We start from the raw sequence: 20,376 nt of genomic DNA on the forward strand, positions 1-20,376 counted from the left end.
CGTTGACGTTTTTTAATTTTCGTTTTCATTCTGGGGTTGGAGAGTCCAAAATGTCCAAGTGGCAAAAATGTGTGTTTGGGATCACACAACACGACTGGACAATCATTGTTGTAGGACATCATTCACCCAGAACTGTCATTACGAGTAGTTGTTTATATAGGGGACCAATAGACAGAAGTATCAGATGCTGCTTTGTGTGTTCTCTCTCAACACTTGCTTTGTTGGCTCTCCAGTTCATTTTGATTCCAGTTAAAAGCCTGTTTTTGGCTTCTTCTTTCACTCAACCTCTGATTTTCCTTTACTGATAGCTGCATCGCTAACTTTTTTATTTTGTTGTGGCCGGACGAACTACGTCACACAGCAGGGTTAGGCAGCCACACGGTGAGAGGCGTGGCTTCAGTCAACAAGATGTTTGGAAGTGTTGGTACCAAATAACCTCATATTGAATGAGAAATTAAACCGCCTATGTGCTAAATGTAATGTCTATGCATATATTAAGCTGTGGAACATTTAAATATCATAATGTGGACCCTTTATATCATTCAATGCTTTCAATTCACATTGTGAAGAATTTTCATAGACCAAAAAGTCAGAATTTTTCCACTCAGCAAAACCCAGATGAAAATACAGTGAAAAAGAATTGTATCTGCCCAATAAACATCTTTGTTATCTTCATCTTTGTTGTCTCTCGCTCTCTCTCTCTCTCTCGATCGCTCTCTCTCTCTCTCTCTCTCTCTCTTTCTACACATCCATCCATCCATCCATCCATTTTATAGATGTTTATCCTCACAAGGGTCACAGGCTTGCTGGTGCCTATCCCAAGCTGGCTTCGGGCAGTAGTATATATATATATATATATATATATATATATATATATATATATATATATATATATATATATATATATATATATATATATATATATATATATATATATATATATATATATATATATATATATATATATATATATATATATATATATATATATATATATATATATATATATATATATATATATATATATATATATATATATATATATATATATATATATATATGTATGTGTGTGTGTAATATTAAATGAAGCCTTTAGTCTTGTTCCAGTAGCCCATTTCACACCAGTGTGTCCTAGTTGCCCAGCAGTTGGCACGGATGACACCTGAGCCATTACGACTCTATCATTATTTGTGTCACTCTTCCGATGGGAATTTGAATCTCAGTCCTTTGGGTCACCACTGTACTAACCAGCTGCAACATTTGTCAGGTGTAAGATGCTGGCAGGCAAGGCCTACTGTATATGAATCTTCCAGATCATCCCTTTTTGTTGAATCGAAAATTAACTTATTAGTTTTGGTATTAAAACATTTCATTCCTTCATTTCTTTCAAGTAGAAATGAGAAACAACATGAGAAACTCTCCAACTAATTTTGAGCTTAACACAACTTAATTTTCTGCTACTTTTAGACATTTGGGCACACACTATAGACTAAATGCACCTCGGAACTAAATGTTAACTACATTGAATAAGTTATAATGGTAACTGATTTCCAATGACTATTTTTAACTCCATTTGGTCCACAATGGATGGGCTAAAGCGTAACCCAGTTTTCAACAACTATTTATGGACTAAATTGGACCCCGTTGGCTGGCCTCAATAGAACCTAACTATCAATGATGATTTCTGGGCTAAATTTGGACCTATATAAGCCTACTTTTCAACGACTACATCTAAAATGGATGGACAGGATTTAGCCCCAAAACCTCTAGAAGTCATCTTAAATGTCATTTAATCAATGGCATTTTCAACAAAACAGAATGACTTTGAAATCCAGCTAATAAATTTGCGTATCAGCTCATTGACATTACATTTCCCGTGATTTACCGAAAATGATAACAGTTTTTAACAACATGCTCTACAGAACAGTCGCATTTTTCTCATTACAAATTCTAAATGTTCATCTCATGCAATTCATCTTGGAAATACATTCCTATTGACACATTAAGAAAAAAAAAGTATGTTTATTCAATATCATATGTCATTCCACATAAAATCAGTCAAAAAAGTTGAAAACATCGCTACATTGTTTTACATCACTCCAATTTTCAAGGTTTTTTTATTCAGCAATTTCGCTGAAAAACATCATTTCAGAGGTAAATAGGAAAGGGTAACGATCATCAAGGCCTGAGTGTAATACAAAGATTATGGAATCTAAAAGAGATTAAGATTTTTGACTTGACCCTGTGGAGCACAGTACATTGATCAGATATTAAAATGCTATCCAACGCTAAGAAATGACCAGCATCTTTTCCTAACACTAAAAACTTACAGTACCCCTCATTGGAAATTCAAATGGTGATATTCTAAGAATTACATAGCAGAAAACTGTTTTGTTTTGTTTTTTTAATTTCGTGAGAAGGGTTTGACTGGGGTCAGACGCAAAGGACGGCAGGTTACCTTTGGCATCGGCGACGTGAGTCACGCATTGGCAGGGGAAAGGTTAGACCACGTTTCTGCGACAGTGCACATCATGCATGATCATTGGCCACTCGGAGGCGAATGGTGCACATCCTCTCCCGTATTTAGTCAACATGTCACATCTCATCCGCACGCGTGTCTCAGCTGCGTCTCACTCATGTGGGCCTCGCGTGAGAACATGACTTTGACCCAGTAAACGCGGCCTCAATATCGCACGTCCACGTGTGTACTAGTGCCACAGGAATTCCGGAGACATGATCTTGAATGTGCAAGCGTATCCATCCTTATTTCTCACACACACCTCAGGCTTTTGTGCCAGATGAGCCCCCATCACAAGGAACACATTTCATTTCCCCGCGTCACATCAGACAGCAGCGAATGACGCGTAGGTACTGAGGAATTAAGAAACGTGAAGCGGTACTTCCCCTGGAGGGGGCTCTTATTTATATAAGCACATCTCCCTGCACCAAAAGATGATCAAATGTGGCACGTCAGCGGCAGATTTTTCGAATGGCTACTTCAGTGGTGCGCCCCGGGCCTAATCACAGGCGCATGACAATAGGACCCCTGCGACAGTGCGAAGCGTAGCCAATTTGATTTCAAGTGGCTGCCAACCGTCTTATCTGCCTCCCCGCTAAACAGCCCCTGCCAAAGTTAGATTGGAGAATCCTTAAACGCAAGTGTAACTGTTTTTATGATGTCATCTGACCCTGGAACAGCAGGATGTGGATTCAAAGTAAGTGCTGCAGTTTAAGCGAAAAGATGGAAATGAGCAAAGACTCTCATTAGGCAAGGCGAGGGATGAAGTCGTCTTTCATGCTCCAGTCTCCAACGGTATCCGCGGAAACATCAAAGACCCCCCTCGCAACTGCTCTCGGCGCCAACATCGAAGAAAGCAAGGCACTCAAAGGATTATTCTCCTTCGGTCGCATGTGGTCACACTCTCCCATCGGTGAGAGACTGCTCTGTGTGTGCGTGTGTGTGCGTGTGCGTGTGTGTGAGCTCATGCCCAGGGACAGCTGCAGGAGGAAAGACAAGGTGGGCAAAATATTGTTAAAGATTTGATTGATATTTAGGAACCTGTTGAACGATAAATGAATCCAGGTCATAGAAGTAAAAAAAAAAAAAAAAAAAACATATTATGTTGAGAAAGAAAAGTGCCCTATCTTCACTTAATGAGATGCTACAAGACTCTTTCTCCACCCCTCACGAATATTTGAAAACGGCGCTCAAAGGGATCGTTGGGCTTGAGAGGGGGAGCGGGTTGGGCATCTGACACTAAACCACAACCTAAACCACAGGTGTCAAACTGCAGTCCTCGAGAGCCGGTATCCTGCATGCTTCTTTCTCAAACACACCTGTTTCAAATGACTAGGATCAATTTTAAGCTACTGCAGAGCTTGCTAATAAGATAATCATTTGAATCAGGTGTGTTGCGGGAAGAAAACTGGAAAACATGCAGGATACCGGCCCTCGAGGACTGGAGTTTGACCTATGAGCCAAATCACTCTCTACTAAGGCAATATGTGCTGTATAAACTAAACAAATGCTATGCTAATTAACTGCAAAAAGAGGAAAATCCATAGTTATTTGCAAATAACTCAGACAAACTGCTTTTAATCAGAGATGGGCATTTTACTTTTTTTTTTTTTTTTGCTAGTCCGACAGTCATTAGTGATCCACCCCCATTTCGTCATCGTCAGTCCGCCATTTTTTCAAGCCAAACCAAATTGTAATTGTCGGTTTGTCAGTTCGTCTGAGACGCAGAAACACATTTTTAACTAGACAGCATTTTTGCGGAGGAGCTCAGCATTGTAGTGTACTGGCCCGTGTCCACACCAAAAAGGAATGAGGGTCATTTTTGCATGATGATTACGATTATCCAAGAAGATTATTCTTACCTTCCGCAGCTACTCAATGCTGATGGGGCTGGCCTCTATAATGTTTTAGTCTCCTCCGGTGGATTCTACGGTGAATCCTGTACAAATTTCCATGGGAGGTTTCTCTTCCTGGTGTTCTTCTCAGCATTCTCTTTTCTATAGTTACCAAAGTACTTCCAAAAAAATTCAGATGACAGCGAAAAAACCTGAACGATAGAAGATAAAGTAGAAAAAGTGCAACAATGCTTTTTTGCCCAACAGTATAATATATTGATAAATAAAATGGTAATAATAATAATAATAGCTCCTAGACTACCTACCAGTACCTTCTCTGCTCTGCCGGTAATGTGGCACTGATGGTCGTGTGACGTACCTGTGTTTCTTCAAATTTCACGGCGGCAAGGCTGATTGCTCTGACATGGTTTACGTCTTTTTGCGCAAAGATGCTGAAAGAAGAGTAAAAAGCCCTTTTTTAAAAAAAAGTAGCGAGGTGAAAATACGATTTTTCTTTTTAAATGTAGGAAAAAAAGTAAAAAGTTGCCAGAAAAAACAATACTTCTAAAAGTACAAAACACAGGCAGATTTTACTTAAGTACTGTACAGTAAAGAAATATTTGTACTTTGTTACTTCCCATCACTGCATAACTTAGAATGCCTCCAAAAATGCTGCTTGCATTAATGCACAGGGAGACTCGATTTGCAATGGAACATGCAATCATCTTTCATCTTCAGATTTCAGATTTCATTTTCCTTATTTGATTTACATTTCATCCCAAATTGACAAACATAAAAGTAGAAACATTTATGTCCCAGACTGATTTGTCACATACTTCAATAGGTAAACATCCCGAGTGATGTCATTAAGGAGGGATCAAAACAATACATTTTTTTTCCAATTACAAGTGCACAATTACTCAAAAGGCATGTCATACCTTATTTTTTGACACATACATACATTAAAAAAATATGTGAAAATGAATCTTTCCCTGTATTAGCTTGCATATTGCTCTTACTGAGAAGAAAACAATCTTTAGAAAGAGCTCAGCTGCAAGCTAGGTTTTGACAGGATACTTTTGACAGGATACTGAACTGACAAGTCCTGCATGAGCAAAACAAAAGCATACAAACAAAAATGCTAAACAAGCACTACATTAGGCAGAGAATTTTTGAACATCAAAAGCAAGTGCTTTTTAGACAAGCACAAATCAGCACGTTCTCGCCTAATAATTCTTGTAGCTACCAACATCAAACATTTCCTCCAAATAAGGTCATGGATGCGAACAATCTTACTTTGGTGAATCTGCTGCATCATTGACGGTCATGTTCACACTTCTCCATTTACATGCATGTCGTGTCTTTTTTTCCCTATTTTTAATCATCACGAATTCAATTCATCACTCAACCAAGCAAGCTCTCAACTGCAGTGGCATTTAACCTTCTCTCTTTTCTCTTTCTCGTCTTTTCATGTATCCTTTGATGCTGTTGCACTGAGGCATTGTGAGGTATGCTTAGATCTTGTGTGATGTCATGCTTGGTAGCTGTCCCTTTAAAATAAATGCAGGAAGGAATAATGTTCCAGTAATCCCTCAAAATATGAAAATGTCTCAGTCTGTTCAGTCTCCGATGAACAAGCAAACATCAAACACTGAACAGACTAAGAGACAACTATATACAGTATATATACATATTCTTTATTTTGAAGTGTTAAGAGATTGTTTTTGTCTTATTTTGCTTTTTAAATATGTTTTACATCAAAAAATTGCTTGCTGATGAAAGCCTTCTGGGATGCGTTTCTACTTCAAGTCGGTCACTCTTTCAAGTAACCAATGAGTCCCCACCCAAATTTGCATTCTGTTTGATTGGCCTTGGCCAGGAAATGCAAGATCAGTGACGTCAGGAAGAAAACTTCTACCTGAAAAATCATGACTTTCAAAAAAACCCCAAAACAGCAAGTTTAATTACCCATTACCATTGCATCATCCAATCAAGCGCTCCAAATTGTTACATAGTGGGACCACTATTCTAGGCTACATGTAAAATACTGTATGTGGCTTAATACATATTGAGTTACATAGTCAGGCATGCCAAAAGTGTGCTTCTTTTTTTCTTTTTTTTGCAGAACTAAACCTAGAAAGAAGTAGCCAACTATACTGCAGTGTAGAAGTGTACACTGGCAACAAGTAAATAAATAAAATACTCAAAACAAAAGCACATGGACAAAAATTTAGTTCAAATCTAGAGTGCTAAGGAAAGAGGCTTTCAGTCTGCATTTACAGATTATTTTTGGATGAGGCTGGACAAGAGAAACAGAAATTCCGTTAACAAAATCCATATTATATATATATATATATATATATATATATATATATATATATATATATATATATATATATATATATATATATATATATATATATATATATATATATATATATATATATATATATTATATATATATATATAATACTCACACACAAAATATGACGCATTATGTACTCATTTCTGAAACAATGTTCACAAATTGTCAAGTAAACGCATATTTGTGGGAGCCCTCCCTTGCAAACGTGAGGACTCGGAAAATAAATGTAGGATAGAGTCGTCGTGGTTGAGTGTTTTCTTTTATTCAACACTGCCCCCTGGCTGAAAAATATCGCCATGTATTTTGGCTTGGAGTTGAGATGTTTTGTTATTTTTTCATTGCTTATCAAAACCGACATCCGATGAATGAATAAATTGAGTAGCAAACAGTACAAAATCTAATTTGTTTTTCAACACTCAAACTCCAACCAAAAAAAGAGTTAGTCAGCTGAGGAAACTGGTGAGATGCAAATGAGATCACACTCAATGGAACATACTTGCATGATCTCGTTTCTATTAGTGCTGAATCGTTTATTTTTCTTTTTTTTTAAATTTAGGTTATTTTACGATTGTCAAATGGTTGTTGTTAATGTCTTGTGGATTGTTCAGTATTTTGTCAAGTTATGAAGTGTAAAAAGTCACAATACAGTTCACATCTTTTCATCATTTGTTTGCTAATTTATTTTAATGAATGATGCTACTGCATTTAATAAATTTCTTAAAATGTCATACATTAAAATTTTCCCTCAAGAATAGCGTTACTTATTTTCACACATGAAAGCATGACATTTTTTTTCTGATTGATTCGAATTCCAAAGATCCCAGTCAATCCCACATATTGCATATTTTTCAAATGTTTCTTTCATCTAAGTAAGGGAAAAGCGTGGAATCTGGAGCCACACACAAGAAATATAAATGCCCTAACAATGACCAAAAAAAAAAAATACCCAGCACAAATGATGGAATTGTCACATGTTGTTCTGACAAGAACAAATATCAGTCATTCTCTCCCCCCCAAAAGTTAAGCGAAAAGTGCAAAGTTGCAGTCTTATGTCCATTTTCTTTGTTTAAACAGGACCTGAGAGTGGAATATTCAGCCCAAAAGTCCCAGAGCTTTGCTTTGATTTGATGTTCATGATGTCCTGTGTAGCAGAAATGGACAACGTATTGCTTTTGTCTCTGTGTGGGACCTGAAGGAAGTCCACCACAGCGCAAGCGGGCTTGGGACGCCTGCGTCTTAACGCCCTTTTCTCTGCCCGGCTCTTTGGCGGGGAAAGCCCTTGGCATATCCGAGAGCAGGCGGTGTTGATTCCACAGAAGGAGGGGTCGTCAGAATGGGACGACGTCTCCGAGCTGCCCTCGGACGGAGAGTCTCTGAAGGCGGGTAGAAGCAGTCGCCTCGTCAGGGCCGCCGGGTTTGTTGTGACGGGAACGTTGTTCCATACGGCAGCTCCATTGCACGCCAGCGGAGCGGTATGAAAAGACGTCAGCGTCTGCACTTTCTCGACGGGTTTCATCTTGCGTCGTCTTTTCTGAACGGGCATAAGTTAGGACGGCAAAATAATGTACAACAATGTAAAAACAACCTTACATCTTTGTCATTTCATCGTATTTTCTTGTATTTATGTTCACGAGTTGTATATTACCACACCATTTTTATGACCTCCCAAAAAAAAAAAAAAAAGATATTGTGAGCAGAGGTCGGCCGACCACCGTTGTTTCTTCACCTTGTTTTTATTTATGTCTATATGCAGTTATGAACTACATGTCTATGGAGCATATTTTCTACGCACCTTTCTGTTAGCTTGACTCTCTTCAAGATGAAGATCTTCGGGACCTATGAGACAAGGAAAGTCACTGTTAAAAGCTTCTCATGTACAATTCATAGTCAGACAATCAAAAATGAGAAATAAGACAAATTCAAATGCACCTCTACCTTGATTAGGCACTAACTGTAACGAGTGGATTAGTGGGTAGGACGCACTCCTCTTCAAACTGCAGTCATCACCAGAGGTGAAATTCCTGAGTAGAAAGTCAGAACATTACAATAAGTGCACTTGCCATATTTACTCCAACAATAATTCACTATGATTTGTTTTATTTTTTGTCTTTTCACAGATAATAAGATAGACTTGAGCCTGGTACCTCTCAGGACAGCAGGTGTAGCTATTTACTGTAGGTGGCTCTGGCTCTGCATTGGGAGGCGTGATGGAAATGCGGCAACGGTTGGCAAAAAGCGCCAAGGCAAAACACAGACTCAGCAGCAGACACAGCAAGAGGTAGTTGTGCCTGTCGGACACCTGCGAGACATTAAAACAACAGTGTTTCGTTACAAAATATGATGAAAACTTTAATTATTTTTTAACGGCAGATCATATGAACTATGATTTTTCTTTTGGTTTGAAGACTTTAATTAATCCACCACGCTGCCGCTCTGAAATTTAGTTGTTTTTTTTTCAATTCAAGCGCACATTTTGGCAGGTCAGACTGTGTGCCCACCATGCATTTTGCACTGTGATGCGACACAACGTTCCATGCGAGAGGCGCATTATTAAGGAACGGTTTTGTCAAGGCCAAACTGCAGATGACAAAGTGCAGCGTGACAAGGCTTTCAGCTTGTTTAAATGTGTGTTATTTCATAATGTGGCGTTATCTACCTCGCTCTTCAGCTGGCTGACCTGAACCGACAGGTTGAGAACCATCTGAGTCACATTTTCCAGCTGACCTTGCAGCAACTGAATGGACTCAGTCTGACGCTGGTCCTACATGAACATTTTAGAACAGTGAATTAAGCTTCTGAGCGAATCATCCAAAATCCTCGGAGAGCAACCGATTAGAAATGTGGCTCACTTGCTCCTCTGCAATTCTGGATGTGTTCTGGAGTTTAATAATGGTTTTGTTGAAAGCCTTCTGCATTTCCTCCATCTGCTTCCGATATCTTCGGATAAAAAGGGAAAAAGGTCAAACGGAAGCAGAGAGCAACCAGCTGTGTGTTATTTCTCCACCTCACCTCTGACTGAGTTGCTCCAGATAGCGCCCACTGAGCGACATATTCATCTCAAGTGCCTTGATGCGGTTGTTGAGTCGCATGAACACCGACTCCTTCTGACTGGAGCCGTGCACCGGGTTGCCGTTCTGCTCCGTGCCATTCGGGGGATCTGCGTAGATGTCTGAGAGGGACGGTGAGGGGGATGTCAAAGGTAAAGGAGGGAGACCGGGAGTAGAGACATCTTCGGTGAGATCTTCTGTTTTACCGTCTGTGTTGATTGGGGCACCACTACTAGACAGCTCAAGTTCAATGGGTGCGTATGGAGAAGGTTGGGATGGCTCAGTGGGAGGAATGACACTTTCACGTATAGCCGATGGCTCCAGGGACTGATGTATATGTGGGGATGCAGTCTGGGACTCACCTGTCATCTCAGGATTTGGTATCGAGTCGTGTACCGCTATGTTGGCCTTGACTTCTGTTGGTGCCGCTTTGCTATTATCCACTGCGGTTGCAATGACCGAGCTACTGGGAGGTAGGGAAGCATCTGGATGCTTCTCCTCAGCCGGCATGTCTTGGCCCTCCTCTGTGCTTAGTGGCTTTGCTGGAGCCTCAGAAGAAAGCTGCGGAGTCTCAACAACAGTGGAGTTGGCAGCGGATGAATCGGCGATGGTGGGTTTGGGGAGGCTTGATGTTTGACTGGGCTCCAATAGAGGAGGTTCGGACATAGAGTTATGTTGAGATTCTACTACAATATTCTCTGGGGGCTGGGGTGCTTCTGGCAAGATGGCTCCGCTTCCTGGCTGGCCCCCGGGAGCTTGTTCTTTTTCATGGAGATGATGTGCCTCAATCGGCTGCTGCTTGGGCTCAGGACAGGCGGAGGAGGGTGAGGGTGGCAGCCAAGTAGGAGTGTGGATGGAAGGAGCCGTTTGCTTTCCGTCCGCGGATTGGCATTTCCTTTTTTTGAACAGCAGCACCGAACATTGTTGCCGCAGGTACTCCTGAAGGGATGTCGTACACGAACAAGAGGAAAAGAAAGGAAGAAACGCACAAAAGTCCACATTTTGTGGAACATTGCGATCCATGTTCTCCCTCTCCCCATCTGACTCATCCTCTGTATCCAAAAGTGTGATTGTCGAGCTGATTGATTCTTCTTCGTCTGACTCTAAAGGAATAACAATTTGTTCCTCCAGTGGAGGAGGCAGCTGCTCGCTGCTATCAGATGGAATCAGTTCTGGAACAGCAATTGTTGCGGATGGGGCGCCGGTTTCAGTGATTTCGGCGTCTGCAGACAACGTTGCTTCCTCTGACTTGGAACTAAAAGAGGCAAAAAGAGTGACCACATTGTATGTAACATTTCTTTTAAGAATGGATCTTTTCAAACCTAAAAATAAGAGTTACGTGGATATTACATTCTCTCTCTCTCACTTTCTCAGTTGAATGCGAGGATGGAAGTTTGCTTCTATAAATTGGTTGACTCAAACAATTTGACCTCACACTTCTGTTATAATGGCTACGTCGCTGCATAGTTATGAGTGAACCAACGAGGGTTCTGACAGGTACTCACATGGCGGTTGGATCTGTGATAGGAGTTGGGGTAATTGTTTCGTTAACGTCAGGGTCACTCACACTAACATCCTGGGATGACAGGTTTCCTACAAAATACAAATGGGAAATATTACGTTTAACCATCAAATAATCCCAATCTACATTCCATTATTTCACTAACATATGAGTAGACCACTGAACAGGTCACAACATCGGCATACTCATCCACAATACGTAACGGTAATGTTGCACATATTTAATAAACCCTGAGGAATGTATAGCAATTCATTTAAATTGGCTAATATAGGTTTTATTTTCCACTTTTTTACTCGTAGTATTGTGCATTTTTATTTTTGGACAATTTTTTTGATAAAACTCCAGGATTGGAAATCATTAATGTGTGCAGATGTACCCAATGTATAGTAGCGGCCGGCCAGGAGAAATTAGAAAAATTGCATCTTTTCATGTACAAAATCAATTGAATCTCCCTAACAACAAAGATAAAAAGTAAGAGTACTAAATAATTGCTGTTGTCAGATGACATACCTTGCATTTCTGAGTTGCCACCAAGAACATTTACAGCAATATTATTGACCATGTTCAAAATGACATCTGAGGAGAAACATAATACACCACGTAAAGAGGCAGATTTCAGTAACTGTTTTTCTGTGTTCTTGATGCTTTAAAAACAAAACAATGGTTGTTTTTTCTTACCTTTAGCCGAGCCAATCAGATTCTTGGAGTGCTTGACTTCACCAGGTCCATATCCAGATGCATAATCTGAAGGAGAAAAGCTTTCATACTGACAGAATGTTGACACCAAACTCACAGAACGATAGGAATAAACAACTTGTTAGAAATATTTTAATGAGTTTTCTGTACCTGACGAAGTACTGTAAATCTCTGAATTATAGAGTTCGAATTCACAAAATGAATGTAAAGCGCATATACTGTAGTTACATACCCAAGTCCTCGTCCTGATCTTCTGGTCTTTCAGAAGGCTCTGCTATTTCTTCATACTCTTCCACCATGCTTGTCCCAAACACTCTGTAAAAAGAGAGTCATTCTCTTCTACGGATGCGTATGTAATGTTGTTTTATACAGGTGTGTATCATTGGGTCAAGGGCAGCCTTCATTGTTTAATCACTCATAAGAATGAAATTGGAGATGGTCCAGAGTCAACTCCACATGATGGTCATTTTATTTAAAAGAGAAACTCATGGAAGGGCTAAAACCGCAACTATTACAACTGCTGCCATGCATTTGAACTCTTTAAAGCATGTTTTATTGTAAGAAAAACTTTTTACCATGCACAGTGACACGATTGACTTTTGCATTTAATCAATCACAAAACTCCCTTCTCAGTAAAATCAAAGCTGAAAATGTATTATTGATCCCGTTGTGAATGTGCTGGAACCACAGTGGTACAAATCGTACATACCTAATGAGACTGAGGGGACAGAAATGTTCAGAGCCAAAGTGAGAGAGCAGCTCAACCTACAAAACAAAAGGGAAAATAAGTCCGATGTTACAAAACGTACACTTGATGGGATATTTATCAGTATTATTATTTATCAACAAAGCTGGTAGAAATAATTTAAAACAGATTTTAGAAGTGGGTGAGAAGGATCATGTAATACAAAATGATTTTTTTTTATTGACATGGTGAGTTTCACAAAGTAGGAAACTTGATTCTAGTGTTGTTAGCAGCATATTAGATTGTGTATAGTGTATTAAAAAAAATATAATCTCTTCCATGAGTCTTACTGAATTCACTCAATTCGCAGACATCTACAGAAAACACGGGCTAACCTTTATGTACTTGGTGAACATCTGAAGCAAGAGAAAGGAAGGAAGGGGAGGAAAATATTACAAGCTGTATAGGTGCACTGAAAACACTCACAAGCTACTGCCATTAAAATTGTAATTAAGTTAAATAACTTTACTGTGTAATTATACAAATTCTGACATAAAAAATAAAGAAACACAAACAGAAGAAGAGATAGGCAGTCAAATTATCATAAAAAAACAATACTGGGCCTACCTTCACATATTTAGCATAAAGCTGTTCATCCAATGGAAAGCTCTGGACTGTGCGTTCATCGCGGGCATGAAATGTTCCCAATTTGAGCCATTTGTTGGTTGGGTATCTACACACGCAGAAAAAAAACAAAACAAAACAAGAAAACAGGCCTGTTGTTTGACTGTTTATCAGACAAAACATGTTTTGTTTTGGAATATTTATTTGATTCAAACAGTATGTTGCAGTTCACCTGTCACTGATGGAGACGAGAAAGTCTTTGGGCGTCGAGGAAAAGAGTTCAAAATTGGCAATATCCAACTGCTTCACCTGAACGGGCTCACAGAGCTCAATGATGAACCTGTGAGAGGATAACACACACCCTGACGTTCATTAACAGCAAACCAGGTGATTTGTTTGAAGACAATTGGTGCTTCATGCAAAAAACATACCAGATTTTATTACTGCAGGGATTGAGCATGTACAAGTCCATATTCTCCTTCAATATGGCTGAAGTGCTCTGAAAGTGATAAAACATACGACATAAATCACAGCATCTTGATTGAACATTATGTGGTTGTTACGGATGGGACAAGACACAAATCCCACAAGGAGACACTTCTAACCAGATTGAGTCCATGAGAACAAGACGAGATTTTTGCAGTTAGTAATATGAAATAATGACTAACATAAATTTTACAGTTTTCATTTTTTTCTTTTTACTTGGCAAAATGCAGCAAAATGTATGATCAAGTGTGCAAATGTACATTTAAAAAATGAGCCAAGCTCATTTTTCAGGTACACCTGAGATCTTCCCTCATACAGAATACGTAGATCCACAAAATGCATACAGCTGTTATTCACTGTGGCACTGTATGGTATTTTTGTTGTTGTTTTTGCAGTTTACTAACTGTCTTTGTCATTCTGTATGTTCCAACATTCTACCATCACTTTCTTCAACTGCAAAACCAAAACATCATCACAGGTCATATAAAAGTAATTGAAGTATCCTGTATTTGTCCTGTAGGGCAGCGGATATTATGACTGTCAAATCTTTTTTCTTTTTTTTTTTTTTGCTTGGTGAAAAAATATAAACAATAAAGGCTAACACATTTGTCCTTAATTAAGAATGACCAACTCATTTTTTTCGTGTTAAATAAGTTTTAAATCACTCTCTCGATGCGAAGAAGAATTGACCTCAGAACCACAATAAACACATTTGAATCAGCCTTACTTTATCCCAAAGTACGTTCAAATGTACTAACAGCAACTGTTAGCTTGTCAGCATCAAAGTATGTAATTTTTGTGTGTTAAAATTCCATTTGTAAGAGCACTTGAGTGCTGCTAGCTAGTGGCTAATTCATGCTAAAGGTGTTGCTGAATGCTGGCAACAGGCACCGTCCAATAAAATGCCAGCGTAATTAAGTTTTTATTCATGCATTTATTTTTGCCGCACTAAAATGGTGATTGAATGTGGTTTCAGAACAACATTGTCTTGTTTGTATCGAGTCGTGACTTTTGATTGTCATGCTGCGACATGAAAGCCTCCAGACCAAGATACAAGCTTTTCTGTTCGTGCATTATTTGATAAGCAGAGCATTTGCAACAAAAATACAGCCCAAAATAAAAGGATCTAGTGCTGTGCAAAGATGAGAAATCTCGCTGGTTTCCAAATCCTGCGAAATCTTTGCACGAGATCTCGTCCCATCTGCAGTGGCTGCTATAGCGTCAAATAACATACCTTGGCTTCTGGGTTAGCACCAAGAATCTTGGCTCCACATTCCACGGAAGCATAGTTATTGAAGTTTTTTTGGACCTTCTTCACAACATTGGAAACCCCATTAGTAGAAATATGTGTGGATAGAGCTAACAGAAAAAGAGAAAAAAAAAATCTTGATGAGATAATACTGTACAAAAAAAAATCAAGATTAAAAACGTACTCTTTTCATTCTCCACTTCCATCATTTTGCGTTTCCACTCATCAAATGTTGGTATGTCTTCAGGATCTTTGCTGCTCACGCTGGTATCCGTGTCCATGGTGGCAGCAGCACTCACATCCTATGAAAGCGAATAAAAAATTGCTGCCACTAGCAGTTGAGGGGACAATAGCCATTTGGTACCAATGTTACTTACTAGCTCGGCGAGAGAGTGTGATCTGTTCCCATCCAGATGCTGGCCAGCCTGGGCACTTGGAGGATCACTGTGAGTTTTGGTACCAGTTGTGTGAGCGTTTGACAAGTTTTCCAAAACTACCGGAGGAAGCCTGCAGAGAGAAAAAAAAAAAACAAAGACAGTTTTAAAAGAACTTCACACGCAAAACAGACGTGATCATTTCATCTGGACACAACCTATTTAAGTTGAGTTTACTACCTGTCATGATCATAGGGATTTGCCTCTTCCACACATTCAGTAGGCGGCAAGTCAGAGTCGAGGGCGTGAGAATGAGTTTCACCATTGGCATCTTCTGAAACACTAAGATGACATGAGCAAATTATACTTTTGTGGTGTATCAGTTAAACAGAGCAAAATAGTACTCCATGTAATACCTTCATAAATGCAACAGGAAATTACTGAAAAAGACTTGCCTGTCTGTAATGGTGTCTTGAAGGGTAGGGATATCAAGGCCGCCGTTTTCCTCAACTGTGGATTCAAGAACTTCGGAAGACATAACGTAGACAACTGATTCTTGGTCTTGAACAGTGGATGCATCAAGGTTTTCCATTTCTAAGTGTTGCTTAATTTCCAGATCTGGTTGAAAAATGCCACTGTTGACCTCCACAGTTGCATCTATGGTGGGCTTGTCCAGCTCAGAGACCTGCAAAATAAAGGTTAAGTAAAAACTCTTGAAACATTTCACCTGTCAAGTCAAACAAGGTCATTGGGACAAGACGTCTATCTCAGAACCCCAAAATGTTTTATTAAGAAAATTAATTACCGCAATTCCCCAAATATAGGAGAGCCTTTTTTTTTCGAAAAAGAAAGCCAAAAGTGAGAAAAGAAAGAAGAAAGGAAGAAAGTGATTCTTGAAGCAAAGCAGGTTAGAGACCATGAGGCTGCCACAACATTTGAGCTTACGGCCCTTTGCATGTTGACCTAGAGTAGAGCCCTTAGCCAACCAAACAGGATAACAAAGACAAAGGGTTTACACGTGTTTTAACAGTACTCCGCAAAAATCTCTCCAATGCCCCTTGTGCACTCAAATGCTTCTCCCATTGCACGGAGTCAACCTCACTCACTTGATCGTGCACTCACTCACCTGCAAGCCACACACAAGAGGAGGCAGGCACCATACTTACATACCATAAGATACAAATATAAATCCAAGAAAATATTGAGAAATTACAAAAATGATATTTCTGAGATTGATTTGCGATAGGTTTTACATTGCCACCAAATTATTGCTGCGCCTTATGCATGATAAAGAAAATACCAGAATTTGACCCAAAAATTAAGGGTGCGTTTTATACACGAATGCGTCCTATATTTGGGTAATTCCGGCCATTATGACATTTGAATCACCTCTGAATGGGCCTCTTTTTTGTCCACCATCTGTGTAGATTGCTCTTCTTTTTGATAGTCACCTTGAGATTGCTCATTTTTGGATGAGGACTGAGGCAGCAAAGCCAAGGTCTCATCCACCTGAAAACATCATACACATTGTGATACATGAGCAAATGGTATAATAACACAAGCGTAAACATTGAACATATCGCAGTTATTCATTCACAGGCTTTCCACTTCTGTAAAAAGATTACTAACGAGAATCAAGATGCAAAAATAAGTTAGCCCTCGATGTCTTAGATATATAGACATAAAAAACCTTTTCAAGATTCAAGAGATTTATTGTTATAGGCATAGTAACACTACACACTGAAATTCTTATTCTGGTCACTTCCCTGAACAGACTTACATATCACGCTATAGAGCAAATAATAAAGTAGTCAAAAAAAAAAAAAAAAACAGTAATAAGGCAATAAAAGCAGTGATGGATGGAAGTTACAAGAACAATCTTCTGGAGTCCCTAAATAAAATATGCCTAGAGTGGGGGTCACCAGCATGCTGCCTGTGGGCTCCAGGTAGCCCCCAAGAATCACATGAATAGTCCATCAGACTGTTCTACAAACAACTTACAAGTATTGGAACATTGTGATTTTCTAGGAATTTTACAACTATTTCAATTCATTTACATATTTACTACAGCTACTCCTTAATTTTTTTTATTTTTTTTATTCTGGTTTAAGACTTTTTTCCCCATCCACCAAAATGTTTTGAACTGGTTATGAGGAACCTGGCTGAAAAAAAAATATTTCAAAGGGGGTACTCTACTGGAAAAAAGTTGAGAACCACAGGTCTAGTCAAACAGTATATGACGGTGATGCTATTGTTGGGGCTAATTGTTGAAGAAGACCTGCTACTGGCAAACCTTGTCTTGATGAGAAGAATCTCCAGTCTCTTCCTTCAAGTTGATGTCCTGTGAAGGCTCAGACCTTTGGGCTTCCTGGTCTGGCTCTGTGCAATCAACATTGCAGCGAGAGAACCTACAAGACAAAGACGCAATGAAGACTGACTATATGTTACATATCTTACAGTGCAAATACCAAGTCTGAACATCCCGAAATCTGGATAAACCCAAATGAATGGTTTGCTGATACAACAAAGTATCAGCAAATACTGTGTGACAGCTTTGAATTGGTTCACTTTAACCTTAGGTCCTAGATTGGAAAAATGTTTGGGAAATTAGAAAGACTAAAGTGGAATAGTTTAATTGAAAATATTGTGTTGGCTGTAAGATCTTGGAATTTGAAATAAAATATGTACGCAGAAAGGCTGAGATAACGATGAATAAATCATGAACCACAGTGTATGTGTGACGAACTGAGAAAGTCCAGGTGGTTTGTAACGCTACGTGGTCAATTTATCTAATCTTCCAGCAAAGACAAGTAGGGCTGCCAAAAAAAACGGAACATACTATACAAGCAGTCAAGTATATTTTTATCCAGAGATTACTAAATGAACTACAGCTACTCTGTATGAAAAAGTAACAGATTGACAATCCACAAGAACAAATACCAATATAACAATGTGAATTTGATCAGATTGTACCTGAATTTATTCAACATCAAAGTTGAGTCAAAAAAAAAATCCTCAGCTGCTGGGCTGGATAATGTAGGCCTCAAATATCAGCACAGAATATTGGGTCAGGACTTTTTCACCAGGATGCGAATGCCTTAATCGCTACAGGAACGTTCACTAAATTTCATTATGAAGAATCGAGGCTCATAAAAAAATAGATAAACGGGGTTGGCTGCCATTTTAATATCGAAGGTGTTTGGATCAGGAAACGGCGTAACACCGAGGGTATCAAAAACTAATGTAAAAAATATTTACAGTACAAAACAAGTCCCAAGAGTTTTGTCAGCAAGGTGCACAACGACTCCCTCAATCGGACAAAACGTAAAGTTGTTGTTTATGATATTCCAACATCATGAACATTGCACACAATCACCCAACGTAATCTCTGTCTGTCTCTGATGGCTTTCGCTGTGTTCCTTCAGATTTAACAGCACAGAAATCCAGTTTTCAGTACTCCTGACGTGAAAGCTTTTTAATCCCGATGAACCAAATCTCTGCTGCTGCATGGACGCGTGAAGTAGGATGCTACAGCTCTTACTTCCACTGGTAACAAAAGTGCTGAGGTTTTCGACAAATGCATTTTTTTTAAATCACCATTCGCAATTTAAGGGCAATTCATTAAAAGCGAGACAAAAACATCCGGGTTGGGTTAGCAAAACAAGCTACCGACAAGCTACGCTGTTTACAAGTGAGCCAGATGCCACATCACAACATAGCAGATCGCTAGCTAGCGCAAGCTAACTATCAAGTTTGGCTTGAACCAATTCCAATTAGACAATCAGGTTGTTTCTTTATCTTATGGGTTTATTTCCGATTGCAAAATAGCAAGTCACGAGAGCCAGAAAACAATTGCAGAAACTTACCAAAATACTAGTGACACGGACAGCCAGAGCGTCACAACTCGCCATAATATCATCTTCATCCCTGTCCTGTGGGGAAAGACATTCTCGACAAGCTTGCACAATTCGTCAATCTGGCCCAGCTAGATGTCCTCGCTGTAGTCCGGAGGACACGCTGACCCGCTGGTTAAGCTAAATTTAGCCACCTTCGCCGACTTCTTTTTTGACTCGCACAGTAGCGCGATAGCCAAACAACCTGCTACTGACTGTCACCACGTCATACTTTGTTTCGCCAATGGCAACGAATCTTAACCTGAGCTCAAGTCGCACAGGGTTTACGTAGCGAGCACTCGTTTCGCAGCTTGGCTACGTCCACTAAACAGGCGGAGCACATATGAAACATTTGCAGCCTCATCATCCATCTCGGGAAAGTTTTGTGCAGACACTCCGTCGAAAGAATGATTATATATATATATATATATATATATATATATATATATATATATATATATATATATATATATATATATATATATATATATATATATATATATATATATATATATATATATATATATATATATATATATATATATATATATATATATATATGTCCTGTGAAGTTATGCCGTTTTCGCGCATGAAGTCGTTCAGTGAAATGTTTTGACGAAATCATCATCATCTTCCTTTTATTTATATAAATAAAATAAATCATCAACAAGGTTCTGTGGATGTCATAATGTTTTGTGATTAAGTCAAACAAGGAACAATTTATCTGAATCAGACATTTTTGTTTATATTCTTCCCGAGGTCGCAATTGGGACAATCCCAAGGGGATAGATCCGACTTCCCATCTTCTCATTCATAATGATAATCATGTAATTTATTCTTTTATAATCAAATAGTGGGGCTTTGCATTCGCTCTGTGTAATGTAGTTACATATCTACGGCAACAGGTGGTGCAGTGGCGCTCTCGTTGTTACAGTCTGTGCGGTAGTACTAAACATTTTCAATCGCTATCAACACTTTTTCTAAATCAAATTAATGATTAGTATAATTAGGAACAAGTTCTATACCCTTTTCTTCAGGTTGAAATATTTAAGATATCTGTGTTAACGTTCCAGATCAATTTA

General features: G+C 38.9%; 1 protein-coding gene across 3 annotated transcripts; it reads right to left on the reverse strand.

The window, feature by feature from the left end:
* Window positions 1-7,383: 7,383 nt before the first annotated feature.
* On the reverse strand, window positions 7,384-19,526 carry LOC148414987 (SUN domain-containing ossification factor-like). 3 transcript variants are annotated; one of them, XM_088430090.1, is made up of 25 exons: window positions 19,268-19,526; window positions 17,695-17,809; window positions 16,791-16,910; window positions 15,857-16,086; window positions 15,642-15,743; window positions 15,405-15,534; window positions 15,212-15,329; window positions 15,013-15,137; window positions 13,724-13,791; window positions 13,525-13,632; window positions 13,296-13,401; window positions 13,064-13,084; window positions 12,693-12,748; window positions 12,216-12,298; window positions 11,966-12,031; window positions 11,798-11,863; window positions 11,271-11,358; window positions 10,128-11,020; window positions 9,728-9,887; window positions 9,568-9,655; window positions 9,375-9,479; window positions 8,863-9,017; window positions 8,654-8,739; window positions 8,511-8,554; window positions 7,384-8,249 (listed from the first exon to the last, which is right to left on the reverse strand). In XM_088430090.1, the coding sequence occupies exons 1-25, from the start codon at window positions 19,324-19,326 to the stop codon at window positions 7,785-7,787; spliced, it is 3,657 nt and encodes a 1,218-aa protein (XP_088286216.1). In that variant the 5' UTR covers window positions 19,327-19,526; the 3' UTR covers window positions 7,384-7,784. The 3 variants fall into 3 exon arrangements, with proteins under 3 accessions (XP_088286216.1, XP_088286214.1, XP_088286215.1); XM_088430088.1 differs by having other exon boundaries at window positions 9,728-11,020; XM_088430089.1 differs by lacking the exon at window positions 13,064-13,084 and having other exon boundaries at window positions 9,728-11,020.
* Between the last annotated feature and the right edge of the window lie 850 nt (window positions 19,527-20,376).

The sequence above is a fragment of the Hippichthys cyanospilos genome, chromosome 12, assembly GCF_059441005.1.
Source record: "Hippichthys cyanospilos isolate Australia breed blue-spotted pipefish chromosome 12, RoL_Hcya_1.0, whole genome shotgun sequence".
NCBI lineage: Eukaryota > Metazoa > Chordata > Actinopteri > Syngnathiformes > Syngnathidae > Hippichthys > Hippichthys cyanospilos.